At 44.6% G+C, this 25526-nt stretch overlaps 1 protein-coding gene across 1 annotated transcript; it reads left to right on the forward strand.

Moving 5' to 3' along the window:
• The first annotated feature begins 2411 nt into the window (after positions 1-2411).
• LOC149994729 (cell adhesion molecule CEACAM1-like) lies at positions 2412-21454 on the forward strand. The gene is given in 9 exon segments (XM_090261418.1): positions 2412-2615; positions 3459-3812; positions 9337-9615; positions 9938-10192; positions 12202-12480; positions 18757-18883; positions 19605-19677; positions 20341-20367; positions 21152-21454. Coding segments are annotated over 9 exon segments (1578 nt in total). The 5' UTR covers positions 2412-2551; the 3' UTR covers positions 21272-21454.
• Positions 21455-25526: the final 4072 nt, after the last annotated feature.

Genomic DNA, 25526 nt, shown 5'->3' on the forward strand with positions numbered 1-25526 from the left:
ATAAGCCACAGCCAAGAGGCACCACAGGAGCTGCTTACAACCCCCAGCCCACCCCAGCCCTCCCATTCAGCAGCACCCACAGCCCAACAAGGTCCAACCTCACCAGCATCACTTGGTCCACAGTCCTCCTCACTCTCCAAGCTCCCCACACTGGACTCTGTCAGCTCCTCCATCCAGCCAGGTGTCTGCCCAGTAAAAGCCAGCCCTCTGCAGGCAGCTCCTCTCAACACACCCTTCACGTCCTTCAAGGGGTGAATGCCCACTCACGCTTCAGGTCACACTGAAAAGGCCACTTTCTCAGAAGTGCTCTCTGTGATCCCCAGACCAGCTGAGACTCAAGCACATGCTTCAGACATACCAGACACTTGCCCTTCACAGCCCTTCTCACAGTAATTAACACCTTACTCCCATGATTTCACTGAGTCACAGTCTCTCTGTATAAAATAAACTTCATGAGTACAGGACCCACATATGTCCTATTCTCTGTGGGTTCTCAGGGCCCAACACAGGGCCTGAAACATCACAGATGCTTAGTAAATACTCATTGAAGGGTTGAGGAAACCACACAACAGATGCATGTAACCCATGTGACACCTGGGTCAGAGTGTGTTCCTTATAGACAGAAGGCATTGACGTCAGCTTGGGAAGAGGCCACCAGGCGCCCACGACTGTCGCAGGGACAGACCTTTACTCCTTGTAGAGACATCACTAAGGACAGGGTCCTCTTGTCAGTGAGGGTTTGTAACCCTCTTCATTCCTAGAAAACCACATTCCTCCCCAGCTCTGTCTTGTGAGTTCATTTCTCCACCAATAGGGATGGGGTGGGCCTGGGCAGGCAGCCGAAGTCCTTTCTCTTCTGACAGAGCCCTGACATGGTGCAAACCCTGGGTTCTCTACCCTAGTGAGTCACCACCAGGGGAGGAAGGAGTCCATACTGACCACACAAGAAATTAAGAGGCTGAATCCCCAACCACAGGGTGCCTGGTCCATGGGGACACCTTCCTGTGGTTCTTGGAAGACATCTCGCCAGTCAGCCCATGATGTCCTGGGGAACAAGGGCGCTTCCCGTGCAGAATGGGACAGAAAGACCCGGGATCTGGGGTTGCTTCCACCTCTGAGGGGCTGAGGGTCCCACAGGGCCTCCCCATGCCTTGGATGAGTCTCCACGTGGAGCTGCTCCAGCTCCTGACCCTGTGGGGAGGCCTAGAGCAGAGGACAGGGCCACTGACAACTTGTGGTGGGGGACATAATTTGTGGAGCAGCCTCTCAGGCTGGAGACCTCTTCTAAAACACTAAAGAGACACCTCACATGGCCCTTTCTTTGACACCTCAGAGACAAAGAGCACCTCCTAATACAACACATCCTGTTGGGTGAGGGCGAGGGGAGGACATGTCTCCTGACATTGGATCAGGATTTCTCTGAACATCTATCCTCTCACGGGGCTCACCCTGCTCTGAGATGGACTCGGGAAGCCTGGGGCCCACAGTGACCAGGACCTGAGGTGACTGGTCTCTCATCCTAAAGGTCAGAGCCCACCTCTGTCCAGGGCTCAGGGTCAGCTCACAATCTCTGGATCCTGGTCAGCATCCTTGGTGCAGCCCTGACATTGCATTTTTAAAAGGATCTGCAGACCCTCCTTGTGCACAGAAGAGGGCAGGGTCTGCCCATCCCCATGTCTCAGGACCTCGTTCTGGTTGGGCATCCAGCTTAGCAGGACAGCTGCTGATACATCATTTCTAAGGTGTCATCTCCACTCTCAGAACTTTCACAAAGTTCCCCCAGGTGATCCCATGTGCAACAGGGTGACATTCTTGTTACAAGAGTTTCTGATGTCACCCAGAGCTCCTGCTCTGAAAGGAAAAGCCAGAAAAACCCTGACCAGTGTGGCTCAGTTGGTTGGACAGCACCCTAGAAAGTGAAAGAAAGGTCTCGGGTTTGATTCCCAGTCCGGGAACATGCCTGGGTTTCGGGTTCAGTCCCAGTCGGGGCACAAACATATGAGAGGCAGCCAATTGATGTTTCTCTCTCACATCAAAGTTTCTCTCCCTCTCTTTCTCCCTACCTTCCTCTCTCTCTACAAATAAATTTAAAAAAAAAAATTTTTTTTTTAAGAAAAGAAAAAGCCAGAAAGGATAAGAGAGGCCTGAGGGTGACGCTACTGTGCACCCAACGGGGAGCTCTGGGGAACGCTCCGGCCCCCGCTGTCCCAGGCTTGCGCTCGTCCAAACAGGTGGTGCGCAAGGGGGGGCGGGGTAGCAGGGTGGATTCACTTCGGGAAAAAGCAGAGGCCTCAGCAGGTCCCAGGGTCTGAAATCTAGACCAAAGGGAAAGACGGCAACAGGAGAGGCAGGAATGAGGGAGCGAGGAGGAGGGACCTGGGCGCAGACCCCGCCCTGGCCCACGTGACCGGGGAGCGCTCCTGAGCCCGGGCAGGCTCGCCGCACCTGGACACCGGCCGCAGATCGCACACTTCAGGAGAGCGGTGCCCCTGAGCGTTTCTAGAATCCGAGCTCCTCTCCCGGAGAGAGGACCGAGCAGGCGGCAGACACCATGGAGTCCCCCTCAGCCCCTGCCCGCAGAGGGCGCGTCCCCTGGCAGGGGCTCCTGCTGGCCGGTAAGCAGGGCCAATCCCTCGAGGTGGACGGGAACAGAGATCGGCTGGGTCTCCTGGGGAGGACAGCGCTCTGCGAGGGGACAGAGGGTTTCTGTTTGGACCCGAGGGGAGGGGACAGGGGAGCAGAGTGGGATGGAGGAGAGGGTTCAGCAGCAGGAGAAGTTCATGATCTGGAAGTGGGGAGGGGCAGGAAAACCTCAATTACACTCAGTTTTACAAGTTGTAAATAATTTCTGGAAAATGATGATAATAATAACGATTTATGTCAGGGTGATACAAGAAGAACAACCAGGGGCACTAAACGTTGTCCTTACCACCAACCTCAGAAATAAGCAAATACACCCAGGAGGTGCAGGACCCTGGGGTCACTCACTCACTCACTCACCGCAGGTATTTGCAGGCACTGGGGCTTCAACAAGATCAGACAAGCCTCTGCCCACATGGAGCTCACATTCTATGCGGAGGAGACAGACAAGGAAAGATCTAGATGTGATGTCAGGTGCCATGAAGGGACAGGTCAGAAAGTGAAGACAGAGGGTCTTTAAAGGAGGTGGTCAGTGAAGGTGTTTCCCAAGGACGCCCCTGAGTGTCAGAAGGGGTCTGAGGGCAGTGAGGGGTGAGCTGGGCAGACACCTGAAGAACAGTGTTTAAAACAGAGGAAATAACAGGTTTAGAGGTGCTGAAGTAATGGTGGCCGTGCTGCTGACCTTGACCATGGGAAACACACACTCACACGCACAGATGAGGGCTGAGAGATGAAGAGACCTACTCGGGATCCTGGGCCTCATCTTTCCATCCCAATACATAGACTCGAAAGCTGATCTGTTTCTCCTTCCCTCCTAGTCTCACTCTTAACCTTCTGGAGCCCGCCCACCACAGCCCAACTCACTATTGCATCAACCAACGCAGCTGAAGGGAAAGATGTGCTTCTCTGTGTCCACAATCTACCTGAGAATCTTGTAGGCTATGCCTGGTACCAAGGGGAAAATGTGGACAGCAACCATCAAATTGCATCATATGTAATAGAGACTAAGGAAATGCCCACCGGGCCTGCACACAGTGGTCGAGAGACAATATACCCCAATGGATCCCTGCTGTTCCAGAACATCACCCTGAAGGACACAGGATACTACACCCTACAAGCCATTGAAAAAACTTTTCAGAATGAGGAAGCAAAGGAATACCTTCATGTATACCGTGAGTGATTCCTCTGATCTCAGGGTGTTGGGTGGGGTGAATTCTACTCACACACGGGACTGACAGCCCTGGACTTGGCCTCTATCTCCTCTGCATCACGTCCGGCTTGGGTTTGGGCATTTAGTACAGGACACGCACAGTGGAGACAAACCACCTAAGCTCAGAGTTCCCTTCCCGGATTCCAGCCCTGCAGACATTCACACGGACAGAAGAACCAGTCTGATGGGAGAAACTCAGCAGAGGGACAACAGTCTCAGTCACCACTCTGAACCCTCCCCATGACCATGACCCTGAGAATGACCCTACAGGGCTTGGTCAGGGCCAGACTAGAGGGTGCCCTTTGGGATCCTCACAGAGCTCAAAGGGGAAGTCCCTCCATAGACCCCTGTCCCAGGGACCTTGGGGAGCCTGTGTCAGGTTGGGTTTGGTCTGTGGGCAGGGCTGACTGGGAACCACAATTTCCCAGGTGCCTGAGTCACAAGGCTCTTGATCTGGTCACCAGCCAGCGATCAGCCTCAAAGGCCACATCTGGGCAGGGGTGGAACATGGTCTTTAACCTGAGACCCTGCATGGAGAGCACATGTGGACAAGGTCCCCAGGCCATTAGTTACCTGCCCTGGGGACATAAGAGACTCCAGATGAAGTTCAGCCTCCCCAGGGAGGAGCAGAGAAGATGCTGCTCACAGCTCTTCGTCCACCAGGGATCAGGTGAGGGCGTCCTCTCTCGTGGACACAAATAATAGGAGAGGCTGTTCACTGGGGCAGCTCCTCTATTCCAAGGTTTTCGGTTCCTTCATAGGCAACCTGGCAAGCCTGAGACCATTTATCATCTATGATGTTTATTCAGGGGAAACTGAGTTGCAGAGGATACGTTCACTCAGAGTCACACAGACCATGACTGTCCAATTGGAGTCATGCCAAGGTCTCTCTGCAGTCACAGCCCCACCCTCTCCTCCACTCCAGGGGCCTTATTATGCATATGTAGACCCTGAAACCAGTGGCCGGTTCAAATCTTTTCTTCTTAGGTGTTGCCAGCACAGAGGGAGAGATTCTGGTCTGGGGAGTGAAGGGAAATGGAGAATTAATCTGTTTTTACTCCAGAACCAAATTACCTGCAGTAACAATCAGAGTCAGTGCAGGGAATGCCCAGGGCTTCCCCTCTGGTGGCCGATCCACAGCTCCCTGCACTGGTCTTGAAATCACCTCTTTGTTTTGTTTTAAGTATATTTTATTGATTGTGTTGTTACAGTAGTCCCAATTTTTTCACCTTGGCCCCCCTCTGCCCAGTAACCCCCTTCCCTTCAGCAATCCCACCCCCCTTAGTTCATGTCTATGGGTCGTGCATATTTTTAACTTCCCCCTGTCTATTTTGTACCTAACAATTATGTTTCTTAATCCCTGCATCATTTCCCCATTTCTCCCCCTTCCCCCTCCCAGATGATAACCCTCCAAATGATCCCCATACCGATGATTCTTTTCCTATACTGGTTTGCTTAGTTGGACTTTGTTTTTATTTTTTAGATTCAGCTGTTGATAGTTGTGAGTTTGTTGCCATTTTAATGTTCATAGTTTTGATCTTCTTTTTCTTAAGTAAGTCCCTTTGACATTTCATATAATAATAGCTTGGTGATTATGAATTCCTTTAGCTTCACTTTGTCTGGAAAGCACTTTATCTGCCCTTCCATTCTAAATGATAGCTTTGCTGGATAGAGTAATCTTGGTTGTAAGTCCTTGCTTTTCATCACATTGAATACTTCTTGCCAGTCCCTTCTTGCCTGCAAAATTTTTTTTGAGAAATCAGCTGATAGTTTTACAGGCACCCCTTTGTAGGTAATGCTCTGCTTTTCTCTTGCTGCTTTTAAAAATATCTCTTTACTTTAACCTTTGGCATTTTAATTATGATGTGTCTTGGTGTGGTCGTTTTTGGGTCTAGCTTGTTTGGGACTCTCTGTTCTTCCTGGACTTGGATGTCTATTTTCTTCACCAAATTTGGGGAGTTTTCCTTCATTATATTCTCATATAAGTTTTCAATTTCTTTTCCTCTTCTCCTTCTGGCACCCCTATGGTTCAGATGTTGGCATGTTTAAAGTTGTCCCAGAGGTTCCTAAGCCTCTCCTTATATTTTTCAATTCTTGTTTCTTCTATATACTGGTTGACAGTTTTTTTTTTTTCTTCCTTATGTTCCAAATCACTGATTTGAACCCCAGTTTCCTTCCCTTCACCATTGGTTTTGTGTGGATTTTTCTTTGTTCTATTTAGCATAGCCTTTACTTCTTCCCTTATGTGTTTGCTGTAATTAAGCATATCTGTCAAGCCTGTGAGCATCTTTATCACCAGTGTTTGGAACTCTGCATCCATTAGGTTGGCTATCTCCTTGTCGCTTAGTTCTCCCACTGGCACCTTGATCCGTTCCCTCTTTTGGGCCAAAATTCTCTGCCTCCTTATCTTGACAGGCTCCTGTGTTTGTTTGCCTCTGTGTCTCAGGTAGGGCTGTCTCCTGTTACATTGTTAGGGGCAGAGCCTTAGATATGCATCAGTAGAGGGCAACCGGTTTCACCACATTTTGGCGCTGTGTGTGGGGAGGGGTCAGAGAGGGAACAATGCTGCCTGCTCAGCACTCCTCTCTTTTCCAGGCACTTCTCCCACTTCCATATGGGACTGGTGCCTCTCTAGTTGTTGCCCTGGCCATTGTTCCCAGAGTGGGTGGGTCTGTGGATGTTCTAGGACCATGGGGGCCCTTTAAAAAAGCGGACTCTGCTGAGAGACCAGCAGTTTCTTCTTCTGCCCCAACCCCCTCTAGTTTTCATTCAGAAGCAGTGAGGCTTTATTTTCTCTGGCACTGGGACTGTGATCTGTGCAGTCTGATCTGGTGCTGGGAGCACTCCCCAGGTGTCCCTCCTGACTTTTTAAAACGCTGTGACTGTGCTTTCTGCTGGCCTGCTGCTGCCGCCACTGCTGCTGCCACTGCACTGCATCATCTCCGTCCCGGCTCTGCCCCCTCCTACCTGTCTGTATGAGCATTTCTTCTTTATATTTTTGTTTGTTGGACTTCCATGCAGCAGCTTGGTTTTCTGGAACTTCTGGTTGTCTCTAGTTTTGAAGTAGTTGGATTCCTTCTTAGTCGTGGAAGGAGATGCAGCGTGTCTGTCTAGACCTCCATCTTGGCTGGAAGTCTCGAAATCACCTCTTTGTTTACTGATGTGTCAATGTCAGTCCTACTGGATATAAAGGAAATGACTTTGCCTCCTCACTCTTCACTCTTCAACTGCAACCAGCTCAGGGACCAGCACTCAATTGTTCCTTCATGTAAGATAGAAGGAGTAAAAGGTGGAAAAATGAATGAATGAATGAGTGAGTGAATGAATGATTCATACATAATCTCTCCAGAGACTGGAATATGGATGCAGAGTCCTAGAAGGTTTCGGTTTCACCTGTTTCCGGTCCCTCCAGGAGCTGAGACCCATGTTCCATCTCTCTGACACCTGCACCAGAAGCCCTTCCAGGAGCCAAGTCTCATAACGACTGTGAGCTATTCAGCTGTGGGAGGATTTTCCGGGCAACATTGGTCCTGCCCTGGGGCAGCTGTGGGCTCTTGATCCCTGGGGTCCTTGAAGTCATCTATAACCCCCACTACTCATCAATACATTTCTGGCTCCCTTTCCTCCTTCCGTGTCCCTCCTCCTCCTCCTCCTTCACTCTAGTCACACTGCGCTGCGCTGCTCTGCTTCCTCTACCCTGCAGTCTCCCTGGATTCTCCTGCTGACACCTGTGTCCAGGCCCGCCCTCCTGCGAAGTAGCAAAGAACACAGAAATCAGTCAGAACAGCAGCCCCTGGCTACATCATGATCCAGTTTCCCAGGTCACCAGGAGGAAGAGCTTCCACTGTGCCCCTGTGCAGAGCTCCTCTCCCTGATGCCAACAAAAGAAAAGGCCACGTGTCAGGGACATGTAAACCAGTGAACTGCACTCTATAGGACCCTACCAGAAAGTCAAAGGCAGAAGGACAAGTCTCAATCCCCAACAGGGCTCACTTTACCCTTGACTCGTGACTCACATCCGTGTCCTGGCATGAGGCTCCCATTCCTCCCAGTGACTCTTGAGACCTTCCAAGGTGGGGCTGTGACCTGCACCCTCTGACTGGCTCACTGCCCCTGTCACACACGTGTGTCCCCATGATGACAGCTTTGCCATAGGGTGGGATCCTCAGACGGTGAGGTCCACCAGCCTCTGCCGTTTCTCCTGGACACTCTCCAATTTGAATGAATTTGATCAAACTCCAGTTCCGTTTCCTGAGTTATGTGGGGGCTCCTCCCCATTTGCCCAACTGTCACAGACTTTGGTGACAGGGACCTTCTTCCTCAATTCACTAACATAACACACATCTTTTCTACTGCTTTGGCATTGCTTCTCCCTTTATGCAACAGAGACGCCTGCACTTGCCCTCTGATCACTTCTGCCCTCTTAGCAGGACTCACGCTCTCTCTCTCCCCAGGGAGTCACTGATTTCACACCCACTGTGGCCTCTTCCTTTGGTCACCATGTGACCCTGGTTGGACTGAGGAAGATGGTCTCTGAACTTTAGTGTCCTCTAGACAGAGAGATTTTTCCAGAAACTGGTCTTAGATCTTTGGGGCACGAATAATGATTTTCACATATTCTTTCCCATGAGGGCCATATTTTCAGCAATTCAGGGTCCTCCACTTTACACAAGCCACCCCTTCTGTGTGTGCTATTCTCTGAGCATCTAAGGAAGGATCACCGTCCTCTGCAGTGGAGAAAGGACAGTACAGTCCAAGGGCAGAGCGTGGTTGTGCTGCCAAAGCCAGCCAGCTCCCATGTCCCTCACTCTTCTCTAAACCATCCCTGGACTCTACGCTACCCTTTCTGGGCTCACTGTCTCATGTCAGTGACCAGTGAACTCCTGGGCACACTGCCCACCTCATGGTCCTGCAGCCCGGGTCCTGAACTGACTGACAGACTTGCTTCTGGTCTCCCGTGTGTTGTTTCTACTCCAACACCCAGTCCCAGGCCATACTGCCCAGTATTTATGGGGTTTAAAAACTTTGGGATGGACCATTTTTACTCATCTCTAGGATAACTCTGCAATGTGAGGCTTTGATGGAAACAAATCCCGACCCAGCAATGTAGGTCTTTGTAGGTCGAAGGGACTCAGCACCCACACATTCCAGGTGAGATCCTAAGAATGGTCAGGCATTCAACTGGTCAGTGAGAGACGAGAACAGGGGTGAGTGGTCTCTGATTCCCAGACCTATGTCTTTTCATGATAAAACCCTGATTCTAATTGACACCTGAGAAAATCTGTGCTTTCTGCCAGATATAGAGTTGGAGGACTTACGTTCTCTGAGCGCTCAGATCCTCATGTTGTGTGATATACAGACCTACCTTATTCTTTTAAAAACTCAGATTGGCTGAGAAGTGAAAGGTGCCAACCCTGAGTGATGATGCCTTTGAAAAAAAATCAAAGGTACCACCCAGTGCAATGTTCTTTCTGTTACCTGCACAGCGGAGTTACCCAAACCCAGCATCACAAGCACCAACTCCAACCCTGAGGAGCACAAGGACCCTGTCGTGTTAACGTGTGAACCTGAGACTCAGGACACCACCTACCTGTGGTTGATCAATGGTCAGAGTCTCCCAGACAGAGCTGGGCTGGAGCTGTCCAAGGACAACAGGACTCTCACTTTATACCCTGTCACAAGGAATGACACAGGACCCTATGAGTGTGAAACCCGGAACCCAGTGAGTGCCGGCTGCAGTGACCCATTGTTCCTGAACATTCTCTGTGAGTAAATTCTTTCCCTCCCTGGCCCAGGCTGCCACCCGAATCCACACACCAGAGGCCAGACTATATACCTCACAGACCCTCCCCCTGGACAGCCAGGCTGGCCAGGACTTCCTGTCCCAGGAAAATCTGGGTAGGCCTCAGGGTTGGGACAAACAGGTTAATGTCTCAGACTCAGGCTCAGTGAACACAGGGGTTATGGTTGGGACTTTTTAAAACAAGGCTGTGACCCAGGTAGAGGGAGACTGTGGTCCTTACACAGACCAGGAGCCTCCCCTTCCCTCTGATTACATCATGTGTGGCTTTGCTCTGTTTGCTGCAGATGGCCCGGACGCCCCCACCATTTCCCCCTCAGACTCCCATTACCTACCAGGGGCAAACCTCAGCCTCTCCTGCCAGGCGACCTCTAATCCACCTGCACAGTATTCTTGGCTTATCGATGGGAAGCCCACACAGCACACACAGGACCTCTTTATCCCCAGCATCACTGCAAATGATAGTGGGTCCTACACCTGCCTCGCCCATAACTCTGTCACTGGCCTCAATAGAACCACAGTCAAGACCATCACAGTCTCTGGTAAGTGTCTACTGGACCATAGTACCAAGCTCTGGGGTGAAGGTCTGTCTGGTTCTCAGAAAAGAACCTCGATGTTATCTCCAACCTCTGGCCATGGACACACGCAGATCACAAGTTCTTCCACTAAACCCTCTACTACATCTCTGTAGACTCTCTCCTCCTTCCTTGCTCTTTTGATTTCTCATGGCAGAGCTGGGGACCAGTCCTGGAACATGAGGAGGGGGTTCTCTCAGCCCCAGAAGCCCCATGTGGTAGAGGGGGTTACATAGAGGAAAAACAAAATGCTCAAGGTCAAGTTGCTTCTTCTGTCACTAACACATTCCTTCTGTCACCTCTATCTTTCCTGTCATCGAATCCACATGCTACAGGGACCATACGAGGCTTTGAATCAAGCTCACCCCCTTTTCCCCAAACAAAAGGATGCAGCAACCTCCAATGGGGGGGTGGGGGTGAGCAGGACAGACCCTGGCTCTCTGCTCTGCTCCAGGCTCACCCGGTGACCAACTCTGCTGCCACCTGGGGCGGGACAGGGGACCGTGAGGAGATGCATGGGCATCCTGTCCTCAGTCTGGCCAAATTGTGCCACTCAGTGACACAGGAGCCTCCCTCCGGCCAGGCTGCGTGGGAATGGGAAGAGAACAAGCCATAGTGTCAACGCCTCTGAGCTGTGTCCTGACTCTGAGTCACCAGCTGTGCGACATCAGTGGATATGACATTCCAAAGGAGAGCCATGAATAATGGTGTTTAATTGACAGATAGAGTGCCCATGAAATTCCTTCATGGGACAGAAGGAGCAGTGCCACAAAGTTTACTGTTTACAGAGAAAGCTGAGAGTACCAACCTTTTGTTAGACTATGACTACTTCTCTCTAGAGATTTCCTCTTTTCTGGGATCTTCAATCCACAGACCAGGAAGTGAAAATCCTATTCAGATTGATAAATCTTTTAGATTGGATTTTCTCCAGATCCTAAAGTCATGAAGACTAGTGGGGCTACAGTATTCCCTCACTTACCGCAGGTATTACATTCTAGATCCCTCCTCGATAGGTGAAAATCCGCGAAGTAGGAACCTTACATTTATTTTAGTATTTATATGTATTTTAAGGCTTTATAAACCCTTCCCACACACTTATAAACTGTTCCCAGTCCCTCACTGACCTTTTCCACACTTTTGTAAACACTACTTATGTTCTCAAATATATTATACACTCTTAAACCTACGTAACTTTAACAACATATGTATACAGTACTGCAAAATCCCACGATGTAGTGGAAAATCCATGATAAATAATAAAATATATAGTATTTTTTAAAATCCTGCAATACAGTGAAGCTGTGATAAGTGAACCATGATATAGAGAGGGACTACTGTATTCTCATTCTTTTATAAATTATTTAATGAAAAGAATATGCCTTTCATTGCTATGCATAGGCACCATACTAGAGAAGGGGTCTGATCTTTTACCATTTTTCATTTTTAAGATTTTATTTATTTATTTTTAGAGGGGGAAAGAGAGGGAGAGAAACATCAGTGTGTGCTTGCCTGTTGTGTGCCCCCAGCTGGGGATCTGGCCCGCAACCCAGGCATGTGTCCTGACTGGGAATTGAACTAGTGACCTTTTGGTTCACAGACTGGCTCTCAATCCACTGAGCCACACCACCCACACCAGTAAGTCACAGAAAGCTCTGGGAGTCACAGAAAACTCAATGGGTAAAAAATTCCACCAAATGATGAGAATTCTGGACATGTGGGCTGAGAAGAGCTTCCTGGTGCTGATACTACAGATGTGCAGGGGGACAGGTCAGGGGTCATCCTGGGGTGATCTAGAGGTAAGAAGAAGTATATCCCTCTTCTTACAGATTGTCACCTGAACAAAGACATTTGTCCTTATGCAGATGTCAGGGCCATCCTCTGGTGACCTTCACAAAGTTCACTGGGGACTGTGAGTGGCTGAGATCTCTGAGAAAGGAGCCCACTGTCAGTCAGTCACCTCCTCTGTCTCTCCACAGAGCCCGTGAGAAAGCCCTCCATCAAAGCCAGCAACACCACAGTCACAGAGCGTAAGGACACCGTGGTCCTGACCTGCCTCACAAATGACACTAGGATCTCCATTCAGTGGCTCTTCAATGACCAGAGTCTCTTGTTCATGGAGAGGATGAAACCGTCCCGGGACAACAGCACCCTCACCATAGACCCCATCAGGAGGGAGGATGCTGGGGATTTTCAGTGTGAGGTCTCCAACCCCGTCAGCTCCAGCAAAAGTGAGCCCGTCAGGCTAAATGTGCAATGTAAGTGACCCCTTGCTCCATCCTACACCTTCCTGGGACAATTGCTCTGCCAATGGTGAGCAAAATGGAGAGAAGTCACAGGAGGCAGAATGTCAATCAGTAAACAGAATGACAAGTGGTTAAGAGCTCAATCTCTGCATCACATATACTTAGTTTCTTATCCTGGGTCTGGAATTCACTATGACCTTACACAAGGTTTTTTTATTACCATTTTTATATGATAAAATACACACAAAATTTACCATTTTAACTATTTTAAGTGTGAGGTTCAGTGGCATTAGTACATTCATATCAATGGTTAGGCAATTGTCACCACTATCCACTTCCAGGGCTCTGGCATCTTACCAGACTAAAACTCCGGATCCATTAAACGTAACTCCTCACTCCCTCACTGCCAGACCCTGGAACCCACCATTCTACTTCTGTCTCTGTGACTGTGACTGTTCGAGGTACTTCATACATGTGGGATCGTGAGATAGTTGTCCCTTTGTATCTGACTTATTTCACTTATTATAATATCTTCAAGGCTCATCCATGTTGTAGCATGTGTCAGAATTTCATTCCTTTTTTTTTAAAGGACATTTTATTGATTATGTTGTTACAGTGGTCCCAATTTTTTCCCCTTAGCTCCACTCTGCCCAGTACCCCCCTTTCCCTCCAGCAATCCCACCCCCCTTAGTTCATGTCCATGGGTCGTGCATATAAGTTCTGTGGCTTCATCCTTTCCTATATTATTTTTAACTTCCCCCTGTCTATTTTGTACCAACCAATTATGCTTCTTAATCCCTGCACCATTTCCCCATTTCTCCCCCTTCCCCTTCCCAGCTGATCACCCTCCAAATGATCTCCATACCTATGATTCTATCCCTATTCTGGTTTGCTTAGTTGGATTTTGTTTTTATTATTTAGATTCAGTTGTTGATAGTTGTGAGTTTGTTGTCATTTTAATGTTCATAGTTTGATCTTTTTCTTAAGTCCCTTTGACATTTCATATAATAATAGCTTGGTGATGATGAACTCCTTTAGGTTTACCTTGTCTGAGAAGCACTTTATCTGCCCTTCCATTCTAAATGATAGCTTTGCTGGATAGAGGAATGTTAGTTGTAATTCCTTGCTTTTCATCACATTGAATACTTCTTGCCAGTCCCTTTTTGTCTGCAAAGCTTCTTTTGAGAAATCAGCTGATTGTCTTATAGGCACCCCTTTGTAGGTAACTCTGCTTTTCTCTTGCTGCTTTTAAGATTCTCTCTTTATCTTCCACCTTTGGCATTTTAATTATGATGTATCTTGGTATGGTCCTCTTTGGGCTTATCTTGTTTGGGACTCTCTGTGCTTCCTGGACTTGTATGTCTAGTTCCTTCACCAAATTTGGGGAATTTCTCTCCATTATTTTCTCACATAAGCTTTCAATTTTTTGCTCTTTCTCTTATTCTGGCTCCCCTATGGTTTGGATGTTGGCACGTTTAGAGTTGTCCCAGAGGTTCCTAAGCCTCTCCTCATTTTTTCAATTCTTGATTCCTCATACTGTACTGGTTGACTGTTTTTTTCTTCCTTATGTTCCAAATCATTGATTTGAACCCTGGTTTTCTTCCCTTCACCATTGGTTTTGTGTGGATTTTCCTTCGTTTCATTTAGCATAATCTTCACTTCTTCCCTTATGCATTTACCATACTTAAGCATATCTGTCAAGCCTGTGAACATCTTTATCACCAGTGTTTTGAACTCTGCATCTGTTAGGTTGGCTGTCTCCTTGTCTGTTAGGCTGGCTATCTCCTCATCATTTAGTTCTCCCACTGGAACCTTGATTCATTCCCCCATTTGAGCCAAACTTCTCTGTCTTCTCATCTTGAAAGACTCCTGTGTTTGTTTGCCTCTAGGTCTTATGTAGAGCTGTCCCACCTGTTACATCATAAGGAGTGGAGCCTTAGGTATTTGTCAGTACAGGGCGACCCGTTTCACCACGTTGTGGTGTTGTATGTGGGGGAGGGGTCTGAGAGGGAACAATGCCACTTGCTCAGCACTCACCCCTTTTCCAGGCACTTCTCCCACTTCTGTATTGGGACTGGCACCTCTCTAGCTGTTGCCCTGGCTGTTGTTCCCAGAGTGGGTGGGTCTGCAGATGTTCTAGGACTGTGGGGTCCCTTTAAATAAGCAGACTCTGCTGAGAGACCAGCAGTTTTTTCCTCCACCCCAACCACCACTGGTTTGCACACTCAGGAGCAATGAGGCTTGATTTTCCCTGGCGCTAGAACCGTGAGTTGTGCGGTCGGGTCTGGTGCTGGGAGCACTCCCCAGGTGTCCCTCCCTAGTTCTTAAAATGTGTGACTGCGCTTTTTGCTGGCCTGACGCTGCTGCCAACTCTGCTGCCACCACCGCACTGCATCATCTCAGTCCCGGCTCCGCCCCTCCTACCTTTCTGGATGAGTATTTCTCCTTTATATCTTTGTTTGTTGGACTTCCATGCAGCTCAGTTTTCTGGAATGTCTGGTTGTCTCTAGTTTTGAGGTAGTTGTATTCCTTCTTAGTTGTAGAGGCAGATGCAGTGTGTCTGTCTAGGCCTCCATCTTGGCTGATAGTCCTGTACAGCTTATCTTAATGTGACCACTCTAGGCTGGATCGAGCCTGGATCCTCAATCCTTTTTAAGGCTAATAGTCATTTGTATGTATCTATTACATTTCATTTATCATTCATCCATCCATGAACTTCTGGGTTGTTTCTACCTTTTCCTTGATGTGAGTGATACTGCAATGAATATGGGTGTACAAATATCTGTTCGAATCCCTGATTTCAATTCTTTTGAGTATATACCCAGAAGTGGAATTGCCTGATCAAATAGCAATTCTTTGTTTAATTTTTTTTTATGAATTCGCATACTATTTTCCACAATGGATTTATCATTTTATATTCCTGCTGGCAATGCAAAGACATTCCAATTTTTCTCCAACATTGCCAACACATTTTTTTCCAAGTTTGTTTGTTTAGTAATAGCCATATTAATGGGTGTGAAGAGGTATTTCATTGTGATTTTGATTTGCATTTCCCTAATGATTAGTGATGCTGCATATATATTCATGTGTTTATTGTCCATTTGTGTATCTTCTTTGAAGAAATGACTATTCAGTTCCTCTGGCAAATTTTTAATTGGATTGTTTTTTTGTTATTGAGTTGTAATAGTTATATACATATTCTGGGTATTAATCCCCAATCAGATATATGATTTTCAAATATTTTCTCCCATTCTGTGTGTTATCTTTACACTTTGTTGACATTGTCCTTTGATGCATGAAAGTTTTTAATTTTGATTAAGTCCAATATATCCACTTTTTCTTTGTTGCCTGTGCTTTTGGTTTTCTATCCAAGAAATCATTGCCAAACGCAATGTCATAAAGCTTTCATCCAATGTTCTCTTCTAAAAGTTTTTTAGATTTAGCTCTCATGTTTAGATATTTGATCCTTTGTGAACTATTTTTTTGTATATGGTGTTAGGTAAGAAATCAAATTCATTCTTTTGATGGATATCTAGTTTTCCCAGTACCATTTATTGTAAAGACTTCCTTTCCCTGTTGAGTGGTCTTGGTAATCTTGTCAAAAGCATCTGACCATATTTGGGAGGATTTATTTCTGGGTATTCTATTTCATTGGTCTATAAGAATGCCTTTATGCTAGAACCACACTGTTTTTATTACTGTAGCTTTGTAGTAAAATTTAAAATCAAGAAGTGTGAATTCTCCAACTTTTTTTTTCTTTTTTCAGGTTTTATGAGCTATTTGGGGTCTCCTGAAATGCCATATGAATTTTAGGATAGATCTTACTATTATTGCCCCCATAATGTCATTGGGATATTGATATGGATTGCGTTGAATCTGTAGATCACTTAGAGCAGTATTGTCATCTTAACAATCTTCAAACCCATGAACACAGAATGTCTTCCCATTTATTTATGTCTTTGATTTTTTTCACCCATGTTATTTCTAGTTGTTCAGCATATAAGACTTTCATCTCTCTGTTTAAGTTAATTCCTAAGTTTTTTATTCTTTTTGATGGTACAGTAAGTGGAACTTTCTTAATGTCCTTTCTGAATTGTTTATTGTTTGTGTATAGAATCACAACTGATTTTTACATTTTGATTTAGTATCCTACAGGTTTGCTGAATTTATTAGTTTTTTAACAGCTTTTTTGAGCTCTTTAGGATTTTCTATATATGAGACCAAATCGTATGCAAACATAATTTTGCATCTTCCTTTCCAACTTGGATGTCTTTTATTTCTTTTTCTTGCCCAATTACTGGCTAAGACTTCCAATAATATTTGGGTAAAAATGGCAAAAGCAGTGATCTTTGTCTTCTGCCTGATCTTAGAAAAAAATCTTTCAATTTTTCACAGTTAAGAACCGTGTTGACTGAGGGTTTTTTCATAAATGACCTTCGTAATGTTGAGGTAGTTTCCTTCTATTTCTAGTTGTAGTGTTTTTATTTTTTAAAAAGATATTGAATTTTCTCAAATGCTTATACTGATTCAATCTCCTTACTATTTATAGGTCTATCCATATTTTCTAGTTCATTGTGATTCCATCTTGGTAGGTTTGTGTTTCTAAGAATTTGTTCATTTCATTTAATTGTCCAATTTGTTGGCATGCAGTCATTCACAATACTACTATAATTCTTATTTGTTCTGTAGAATTGGTAGTGATGTCCCCACTCTCATTCCTGATTTTAGTAATTTTAATCTTCTCTCTTTTTTTCTTAGTCAGTCTAAAGGTCTGTCAATTTTGTTAATCTTTTTTGAGGAAGCATTTTCAGTTTCATTGATTTTTCTCTATTTTTTTATTCTGTATTTTATTTATCTTCACTGTAATCTTTGTTATTCCCTTCCTTCTGATATCTTTGAGTTTATTTTGTTCCTCTTCCTAGTTCCTAAAGTTGTAAAGTTAGGCTATTGATTTGAGATCTTTCTTCTCTTTTAAAGTAAGCATTTACAATTACAAATTTCTTGCACAAGATTCTTAACTTCTCTGAGCCTCATATTTCACAGCTGAAAATTACAAGTGTACCTTTTCATGGTATTGTTTCAAATATTTAATGTAATAATCAGTTAACACTTTAGCAAAATGCCACACACAGTGGAAATGTTCTGTAAGTGTTAGCTGTTTTACTACTATTATCATTAGTCTTTATGAAGTCAGGTAGTCCTAGAGTCAAATCCCAGATCCACCTCTTACTAGTCATATGACTCTGGGTAAATTTTTCACCACTGTAAAGCCTCAAGTTTTTTCACCAGTAAAGTAAAAATAATATCTATCAGACATGGTTATTATAGGAATCAAATGGGATATAAATAAAGAATTTAGCACAGAGCCAGCACATATAAGTACCCATAACAGTAACCAACATTAATATTAATCATCAGTCCTGAATTGACTAGCAAGAGCAACAGAAATGAAAAGAAGAAACAGATGCAAAATGATTTATATTTGGGGAGTAGGAGGGGCATTGCACACAAAAATCATTAGGACTTGGTTACTGACTAAATATAGGAAAAGAAAAAAAGGAGTGCAAAGCTTCAAGCCTAGCTAGTTTTCATCCGCTAACATACAGCCAACACAGGATTAGACACACACAGTATTTATTGGGAAAAAGCCTGTGAAGGAAAGTGGGATGAAGTGGGAGGGGCCTGGCAGATTCCTCAGACCACGATGCAGACCTGATTCCTGAGAAGGAGAAAGAGAAGACAGTTTTAGGTTGCAGTGCGGTTCTAAGAGAGTATCTGTAAGGCTGATGGGGAGACCGTGAGCTAAAGTCACCAAGAGAGGAAAACTGTTTCTCACAGAATTGAGCTTATTTCGTATCCCCGCTGGGAGCCTTGGGAAGCGTGGTCTCGTGCGAAGACGGTGGCTAACACACCACCTTCCGTCAGTTAAGTCCCCACCACAGGGGACCTGAGTGGCACATACTCATGGCTGCCACACCTGGTACACAGAAAAACATGCAAACCCTAAAAAGCTGGGACGTTATCATTTATAAAAATAACAATCAGTCTTTCTCACATTTCCAAAGCTCCAAAAATATTTTTTTAAAAATATGAGTGCAGAAAGGCCAGGATGGAATTAAGGCAAGTCTGACCAACAATGTACGAATACAGTGAGAGAGAAATATACAAAGATATAGTCAGCTAATCACCACAGAAGTCTTCCCACAGACTTACATTCAGACTTATTTCCCAGGGCATCCCCACTGTAAAATAACGTCACCTTCATTCATTCTTCTCTTTTCATGACAGATGATTCAATACCACAAAGTCCTGGCCTCTCAGGTGGGGCTATTGCCGGCATCATGATTGGAGTCCTGGCCGGGGTGGCCCTGATAGCAGCGCTGGTGTACTTTCTGTATATCAGGAAGACTGGAGAGTATGATGGTCTTTCCTCTTGTCCCACTTTCTGCAAGGCCTACTAACCGCCATGCTTGGGAGAGAAAAGAAAAGTTTCCCTCTGTCTCTGGGCTTGGATCTGCCCCTCCTTTCTAAACCCCTATTTCTCAGCACTAATTCCTGTGACCTCTTTCTTCTTCCTTGGTCTTCAAGCTTCCTGTACCCCACTCCCTCTGGGACATGGTTATTCCCATCCCCATCTGGCTTAGAGAGGCAGACCCGATTATGTTCCTTCATCCTCCAGTCAGAGAAACAAAGTCCAGGAAGGAAAATGAATGAAAATATGAAAAGAGGAGCAGGAGAAAGTGAGTCATGTGTTCTGTCAACCATAGGAAGAGAAGGAGAGGGGCAGGACAGGAAGAGAACCTAAGAAAAAGCAGAAACCAAAGGCCTCTTGGGCAATAAATATAGTAAGGGGAAAAATAGCATCTACCTGCAAAAGGAAAGTTGTGAGGGTAGAAGCAGGCTCAGGAACAGTTGATAAAGGAAAGACCTATGTGAATGTCAGGCCAGCAGGAAAGGGGTGCACATAGAGGGGATGTGGGTTCATTGAAGAGGAAGCCCTAAGGAGGAGAGGCAGTGCTGGAATAACTGAGCGCTGAGGAGCCCCAAGGAATTTTCTGCTGACAATGTCCTTCCTACTTCAAGAGCAAAGGACCTATGCTCGGGAATAGCAGTCACAGTCTCTGATATTTATTTAGGGCAAGCGACCAGCATATTCTCACAGAGCACAAACCCTCAGCCTCCAACCACAGTAAGTAAAGCCATTGCCCAGTGAGAGCTGCTGTGTTCCACCATGCGCCCTGCCCTAGCAGGGAGTCCTGGATTCCCAAATACCTGGTGCCTTCTGAATTTTTAGAAGAGATCTCCATTTCCCAACCTGAGGTTGATGTGGGTCCTCACACCCTTCTAGTCACAAAAGATTCTGCTGAGCCGCAACCCTGGGAGAGGCTCTCTAGGCCAGACTAGGAAGGCCTGAGTAAGATGGACATGTTCCCAGGAGCCAATCTTCAACTGACCCCTTCCCCTTTGCCTCTTTATGGATGTGGACACTATTCTGGTGAGACTTGCCCTGTGCTGTGGTGCTCTGGCTGCTGTGGGTCTCAATGCCCATCCTTGCCACTGGCCCCTGGTGCTGAAGAACACATCTGGGCAAAAATCAAGGCCTTGTACACTGGAATAAGTCTTCAGAAGTGGACTGAGGTCTCTGTGGCTCTACCCCTGCCCACCAGCTGGTACTGAAACCTTGGGTCTGGACCACAGAATCTGAGGGAAGGAAATTCCTTAAGTGATTACAGTACCCCTCCCCACCCCACCTTCTCAATACCTGCTACCTCCTTTAGCTAGAAATCACTGCAGTTTAGGAACACCACGGCTGTAAGGCCATTAGTCATCTTTGCATTTCCATGGATTGGTAACTCTTATTTCCCAAAACAGGTTCACTCTGACAACTCATCTAACAAGGTAAGCACAGCCAGTTTCACTGGCTGGTTTTCTCATGGGAATATCTCTGTGTAATATGGGTTACTCATGAAGACACAAATGTCATCAGTTTTGGGTCAGAGTTCCTCAACGCAGCAGTGAACAAACACATATTGGTTAACTACTCGCATGGTCTACCTCATGCATGAATGTAGGCTCTGGAGTTACCCCCATCCTGTGTTGGAATCCTGGTGTTACTCTAAGTAGCTCTGGGACCTGGGGCAGGTAACTCAACCTTTTTGATCCCCATTTTGTCACTGTAAAATGCACATGCTGCCCACTGCAGAGAGAAATTGAAGGAATGAAACGAGATAACACGTGCAAAGCCCCAGCACAGTGCCCAGCACACAACAGCACTGGGTCATTCTCCCTGCTCTGCCTTCAAAGAGCAACCACTATCCTGGCTTCCAATACACTAGGTTTGTTTTGCCTGTGTGCTGCTGCATTGAAAAACACAGTATATCCTTATATGAGTCTGGTTTCTTTCATTCAAAATGATTTTGTGAGATTCTCCCATGCTGTTGTATGCATTTGTAGCTGTTCATACTCATTGCTGTGTCATTGTATTCCACTGCATGATACCATCACCTATCTCTTCCAATGATCATTCAAAGGATGGCAGCAAGCAGAGATAATGGGCAATACAAGCCCTTCCCAAAGCTAGAAGTTTCAAGGTGGTGAGAGCAGGTGGTGCTGAATCACACCAGACAAGGTGAGGGCCCGACCTATGAGACTGGTTTAACTGACCCCTGCTCATGCCTTTCAGATCTATGAATTTGAAAAATCTTCCCTCGACTTCAATGCCCAAAAATTAAAGAAACCAACTTCAGCCTCCCTGTCCCCAACAGCCACAGAAACGGTTTATTCGGAAGTAAAAAGGAAGTGATGCAACCTGCCCTGCTTGCTGCACTGCCGACTTATTCCAAGCTTCTCATTCCCATAACCAGGCAACCCCTCTACCCTCCAGGAAAAGGAGAAGAAGCCTCTTTCCCCCTTTCACTCCTCATGAGGCACCTCCAGGCTCCTGGTCACAGCCCCTCCCTTCAGTGTCTGCACATGAAAAGTTATATCCAGGATCTGTAGGTAGCCCAACCTACCTTCTCATTAAAATTTGGCTTGTTTATACATACTAGAATCAACAAATATAAAGCTGGTTCTTTAAAAAGCAAACTTCTGGCTGAATTATTTAAAAAATGAAAACAGGCACAATAAGCACAGACAACAGGCATTAGGAGAATCCTAATTGCAACTATTTGAAAAATTACATTAAATGAATAAATACATAGAAAAAAAAATGGAACAAAATCCAAGTCAAGAAGAAAGAAAAGAATTAAAACCACAATGAGATACCACCTTATACCAGTCAGAATGGCCATCAACAAATCAACAAGCAACAAGTGCTGGCGAGGATGTGGAGAAACGGGAACCCTACTGCACTGCTGGTGGGAATGCAGACTGGTGCAGCCACTATGGAAACAGTATGGAATTCCCTCAAAAAACTAAAAATGGAACTGCCTTTTGATCCAGTGATTCTACTGCTATGATTATACCCAAAGAATCCTGAAACACCAATTCAAACGAGCCTTTGCACCCCTATGTTGATAGCAGCACTATTTACAATAGCCAAATGCTAGAAACCACCTAAGTGCCCATCAGTAAACGAGTGAACCAACAACCTGTGGTACATTTACACAGCGGGATACTACGCAGAAGAAAAAAAGAAGAAACTCCTACCTTTCACAACAGCATGGATGGACCTGAAGAGTATTATGCTGAATGAAATAAGCCAGGCAGCAAAAGACAAATACCATATGATCTCACTTATAAGAGGAACCTAATGAACAAAACAGACAAGCAAAATAGAACCAGAAGCATGGAAACAAGGAACAGACTGACAGTGACCAGAGCAGAGGGAGGAGTGAGATAAGGGGGTAAGAAGGGGGAGGGTCTAGTCAAGAAACTAGTGTAAATGAGCCATGGACATGGACACCAGGGAGGGGACTGACTGGGAGAGCGGCGGGGTGGGGAGGGCAGGAGAGAGCTATGGGGGGGAAATAGGGGATAACTGTAATAGAACAACAATTTTTAAAAAAATTTAAAAAGGCAAAAATTAATTAATTAAAAAAGGAACAATTAAGTCAGAATCTGTGAGAGTGGCATCCAGGCATTTTATATCTATTTTAATGCTCCACAAATGATTACAATGTGAAACCAAGGTTGAAAACTACTGTGGTATCAAAACTCTCTGGGAAAAGGCATTTGTGTTGACATCACTATTTTATGACAAATTCAGTTATCTAGTTAATATTACTATTAACCTGTAGTTTGAAGAGAAAAGAGCAAATTCCTTTAATTTAGATTTCATCAAAGTAACAGTGAAGGTCTCTAGGGCAAGGCCTGGCTTTAATTGTTTTTTTAGTTCACTTTCTAACACAGTGCCTAGCATATAGTAGTTGCTCAATGGCTATTTCCCAAATAAATGTATAGTGCACCTATTTAAGTTTATTTTGATGGAAATTATTATTGTCCTTAAGAGACCTTGTTAACAATGTATATATACGAATATATAGCGAGGACATCCTGCTCATGCAGTACACCACTTAGGATAATAAATAGACTCGGAAAACTTACGTGGAGGTGATATTTGTATTAAATCCCGAAAGGGGTGAGTAGGGATTTTCCAGAGAGACTTCAAAATTACTGAAAGGAAAACAAAGGCTTATAGCTGTGTCCTGGCAAACTTGAAATAGTTCATGATAGATGTGAATAAAACATAGCATCACAAGATCCTATTAATAAATTGACTAGGAACATTGATATGCAGCTTCAAAATGACATTTTAAAATATTTGAAGAATATCTTAATTGAAATATTTCGGAAATATTTTTCAATAACATCAGTCTTAATATGAGTGACAATGAAATTATGATACAGACCTGCTTGTGAATACTAATATACCAGTCCTATGTAATGAGAAAAATTTATTTATTTACTTTCTCTTTAAAAAAAAAAAAAAAGAAACCCTGGGTGGTATGGCTCAGTGGATTGAGCATCAGCCTGTGAACCAAATGTCGCTGGTTCGATTCCCAGTCAGGGCACATAACTAGGTTGCACGTCAAGTCCCCAGTTGGGGGCGCGAGTGAGAAGCAACCACATAGTGATGTTTCTCTCCCTCTCTTTCTCCTTTCCCCTCTCTCTAAAAATAAACAAGCAAACAAATAAATAAATTATTTTTTTAAAGATTTTTAAAATATATAAATATAAATAAAAAAATTTTAAAAAGAAGAAATGTATGAGTAGTCCTATTAACCAATAAAGAAATTGGGTTAATATTTTTAATCCTTCCAATAAAGTATACACAAAATCTAAATTACTTGACAGGGAATTTTCCAAACACTCAAAGAACAATTAAGTCTAATCTGACTTTAATCTTATGGAAAAGAGAAAAGAGACAATGCTTCCCCAGCTCTTACAGTGTGGCTAGTATAATCTTGACCCCCAAACCAGAGCAAACTCAGAAATGAAAATGACAGGCTAATATCAGCATATACAAACATCCTGCATGAAGAGTAACCATAAGCCAGCAATGAATGAAAAAGGTAATGTGCGTGAAATTGTGGTTTTATGGTTTTATTTCAAGAACACAGTTAATTTAACAGTAGAAAGATCACTGTAATACACACATTAAAGATTTAAAGAAGAAAAACCATATAAATTTTGTAAAAGACACTTTCACAACAAGCTCCACCTAACATTCAGCCTCCATTATGTTAAAAACTCAATAAACCAGAAATAAAAGGAATTTCCCTAATCTGAGAAAGAGTGTCTACAAAATGCACAGCAAAGGGACATCTTCAGATCAGGGAGCCAGGCAGGCTGGCCACCATCACCACTTTTAACCATGCACAGGGGTGCTTGCCATGCAGTAAGATGAAACAATAAAATAAAAGATCTGAGAACTAAAACAAAAAGTCAAAATTTAAAGGTGGCATTATTGCCTGTAGGGGCAACTGAAAAAAATCTGATGATAAACTATCAGATTCCACGCTGGAGTTCACCATGATTGCCGGATATATGATCCATAATGACACTCAGTGACATTGCTTTATGATAGCAAATGTATTTCTTGGAAAAGGTAATATTTGTAACAGCAATCTAGGAACAAACAAGACCTTTCTGTACAAGGCTTTTATTTAGAAAAACATAAAACTTGGCTGAAAGACATGCAGCAATAACTGAGAGATGATAACTACACAGGTGAAGAAAGAGATATGTTCAATAATAGGAAGACACAGTGCAATGAAAATCTCCATTCTCCAAAAATTATCTATAGAATTATGAGCTTCCAGATCAAATTCTAGTTGTTTCCTTTTGACTTGAGAAGCCATTTCTAATATTAAACAGTATAACAAAGGGCCCTGAAGAAGAGTCACAAGGTAGCAACTGCCCTACTAGATGTCCGGGTGTACTGCCACTGCACTATTTAAGACTGTGTGCTATGGGGACACTCGGGGCCTATGCAAAATCAAGAACTAACCCATTACCCCACACAAAAACTTTATAACAGGTGGAATTACAGGTAAATTGGGAAAGGAAGCACTTTCATTAATGATTCTGGAGTAACTGGTCACACACACATGCACACTTGGCCTGGGGAAAGTATCCTAAATTAGGTAGAAAAAGCCCCAATTTAAATCTAAAGAGATAAATTCTAGTACATAAAATTGACATCTATTCATGAAAGGACACTACAAAAGAGTAAAAATTACAAGCCACAGACTGAGACTAGAGATGTGTAGCATGTACAGGGACAAAGACATGTATCCAGAATATATGAAGGACCCCTACAAAGACCACCCAGTACAAAGCTGAAGATGTCACACCTTAGAAAAGTGTGTGTGTGCAACAGCAGACATGTATGAAGAGAGATGTTTATGGTGGCAGGGTTTCCGCAACTCAGAAACAAAGACATTTTAACTGTACATTGATAACCAATTTGAGAGAAATAAAATGTGGTCACTTAACACAACGAGAACAATGAACGTGCAAAAAGCATAGCAACCACACACATCTACATGAGTGAATCTTGAGAACATAATTTTGACTGAACAAAGCAAGTGACAGAAAATTCAGTGTAATTT

Source organism: Furipterus horrens, unplaced genomic scaffold (genome assembly GCF_987537825.1).
Source record: "Furipterus horrens unplaced genomic scaffold, mFurHor1.1.pri manual_scaffold_13, whole genome shotgun sequence".
Taxonomy (NCBI): Eukaryota; Metazoa; Chordata; class Mammalia; order Chiroptera; family Furipteridae; genus Furipterus; species Furipterus horrens.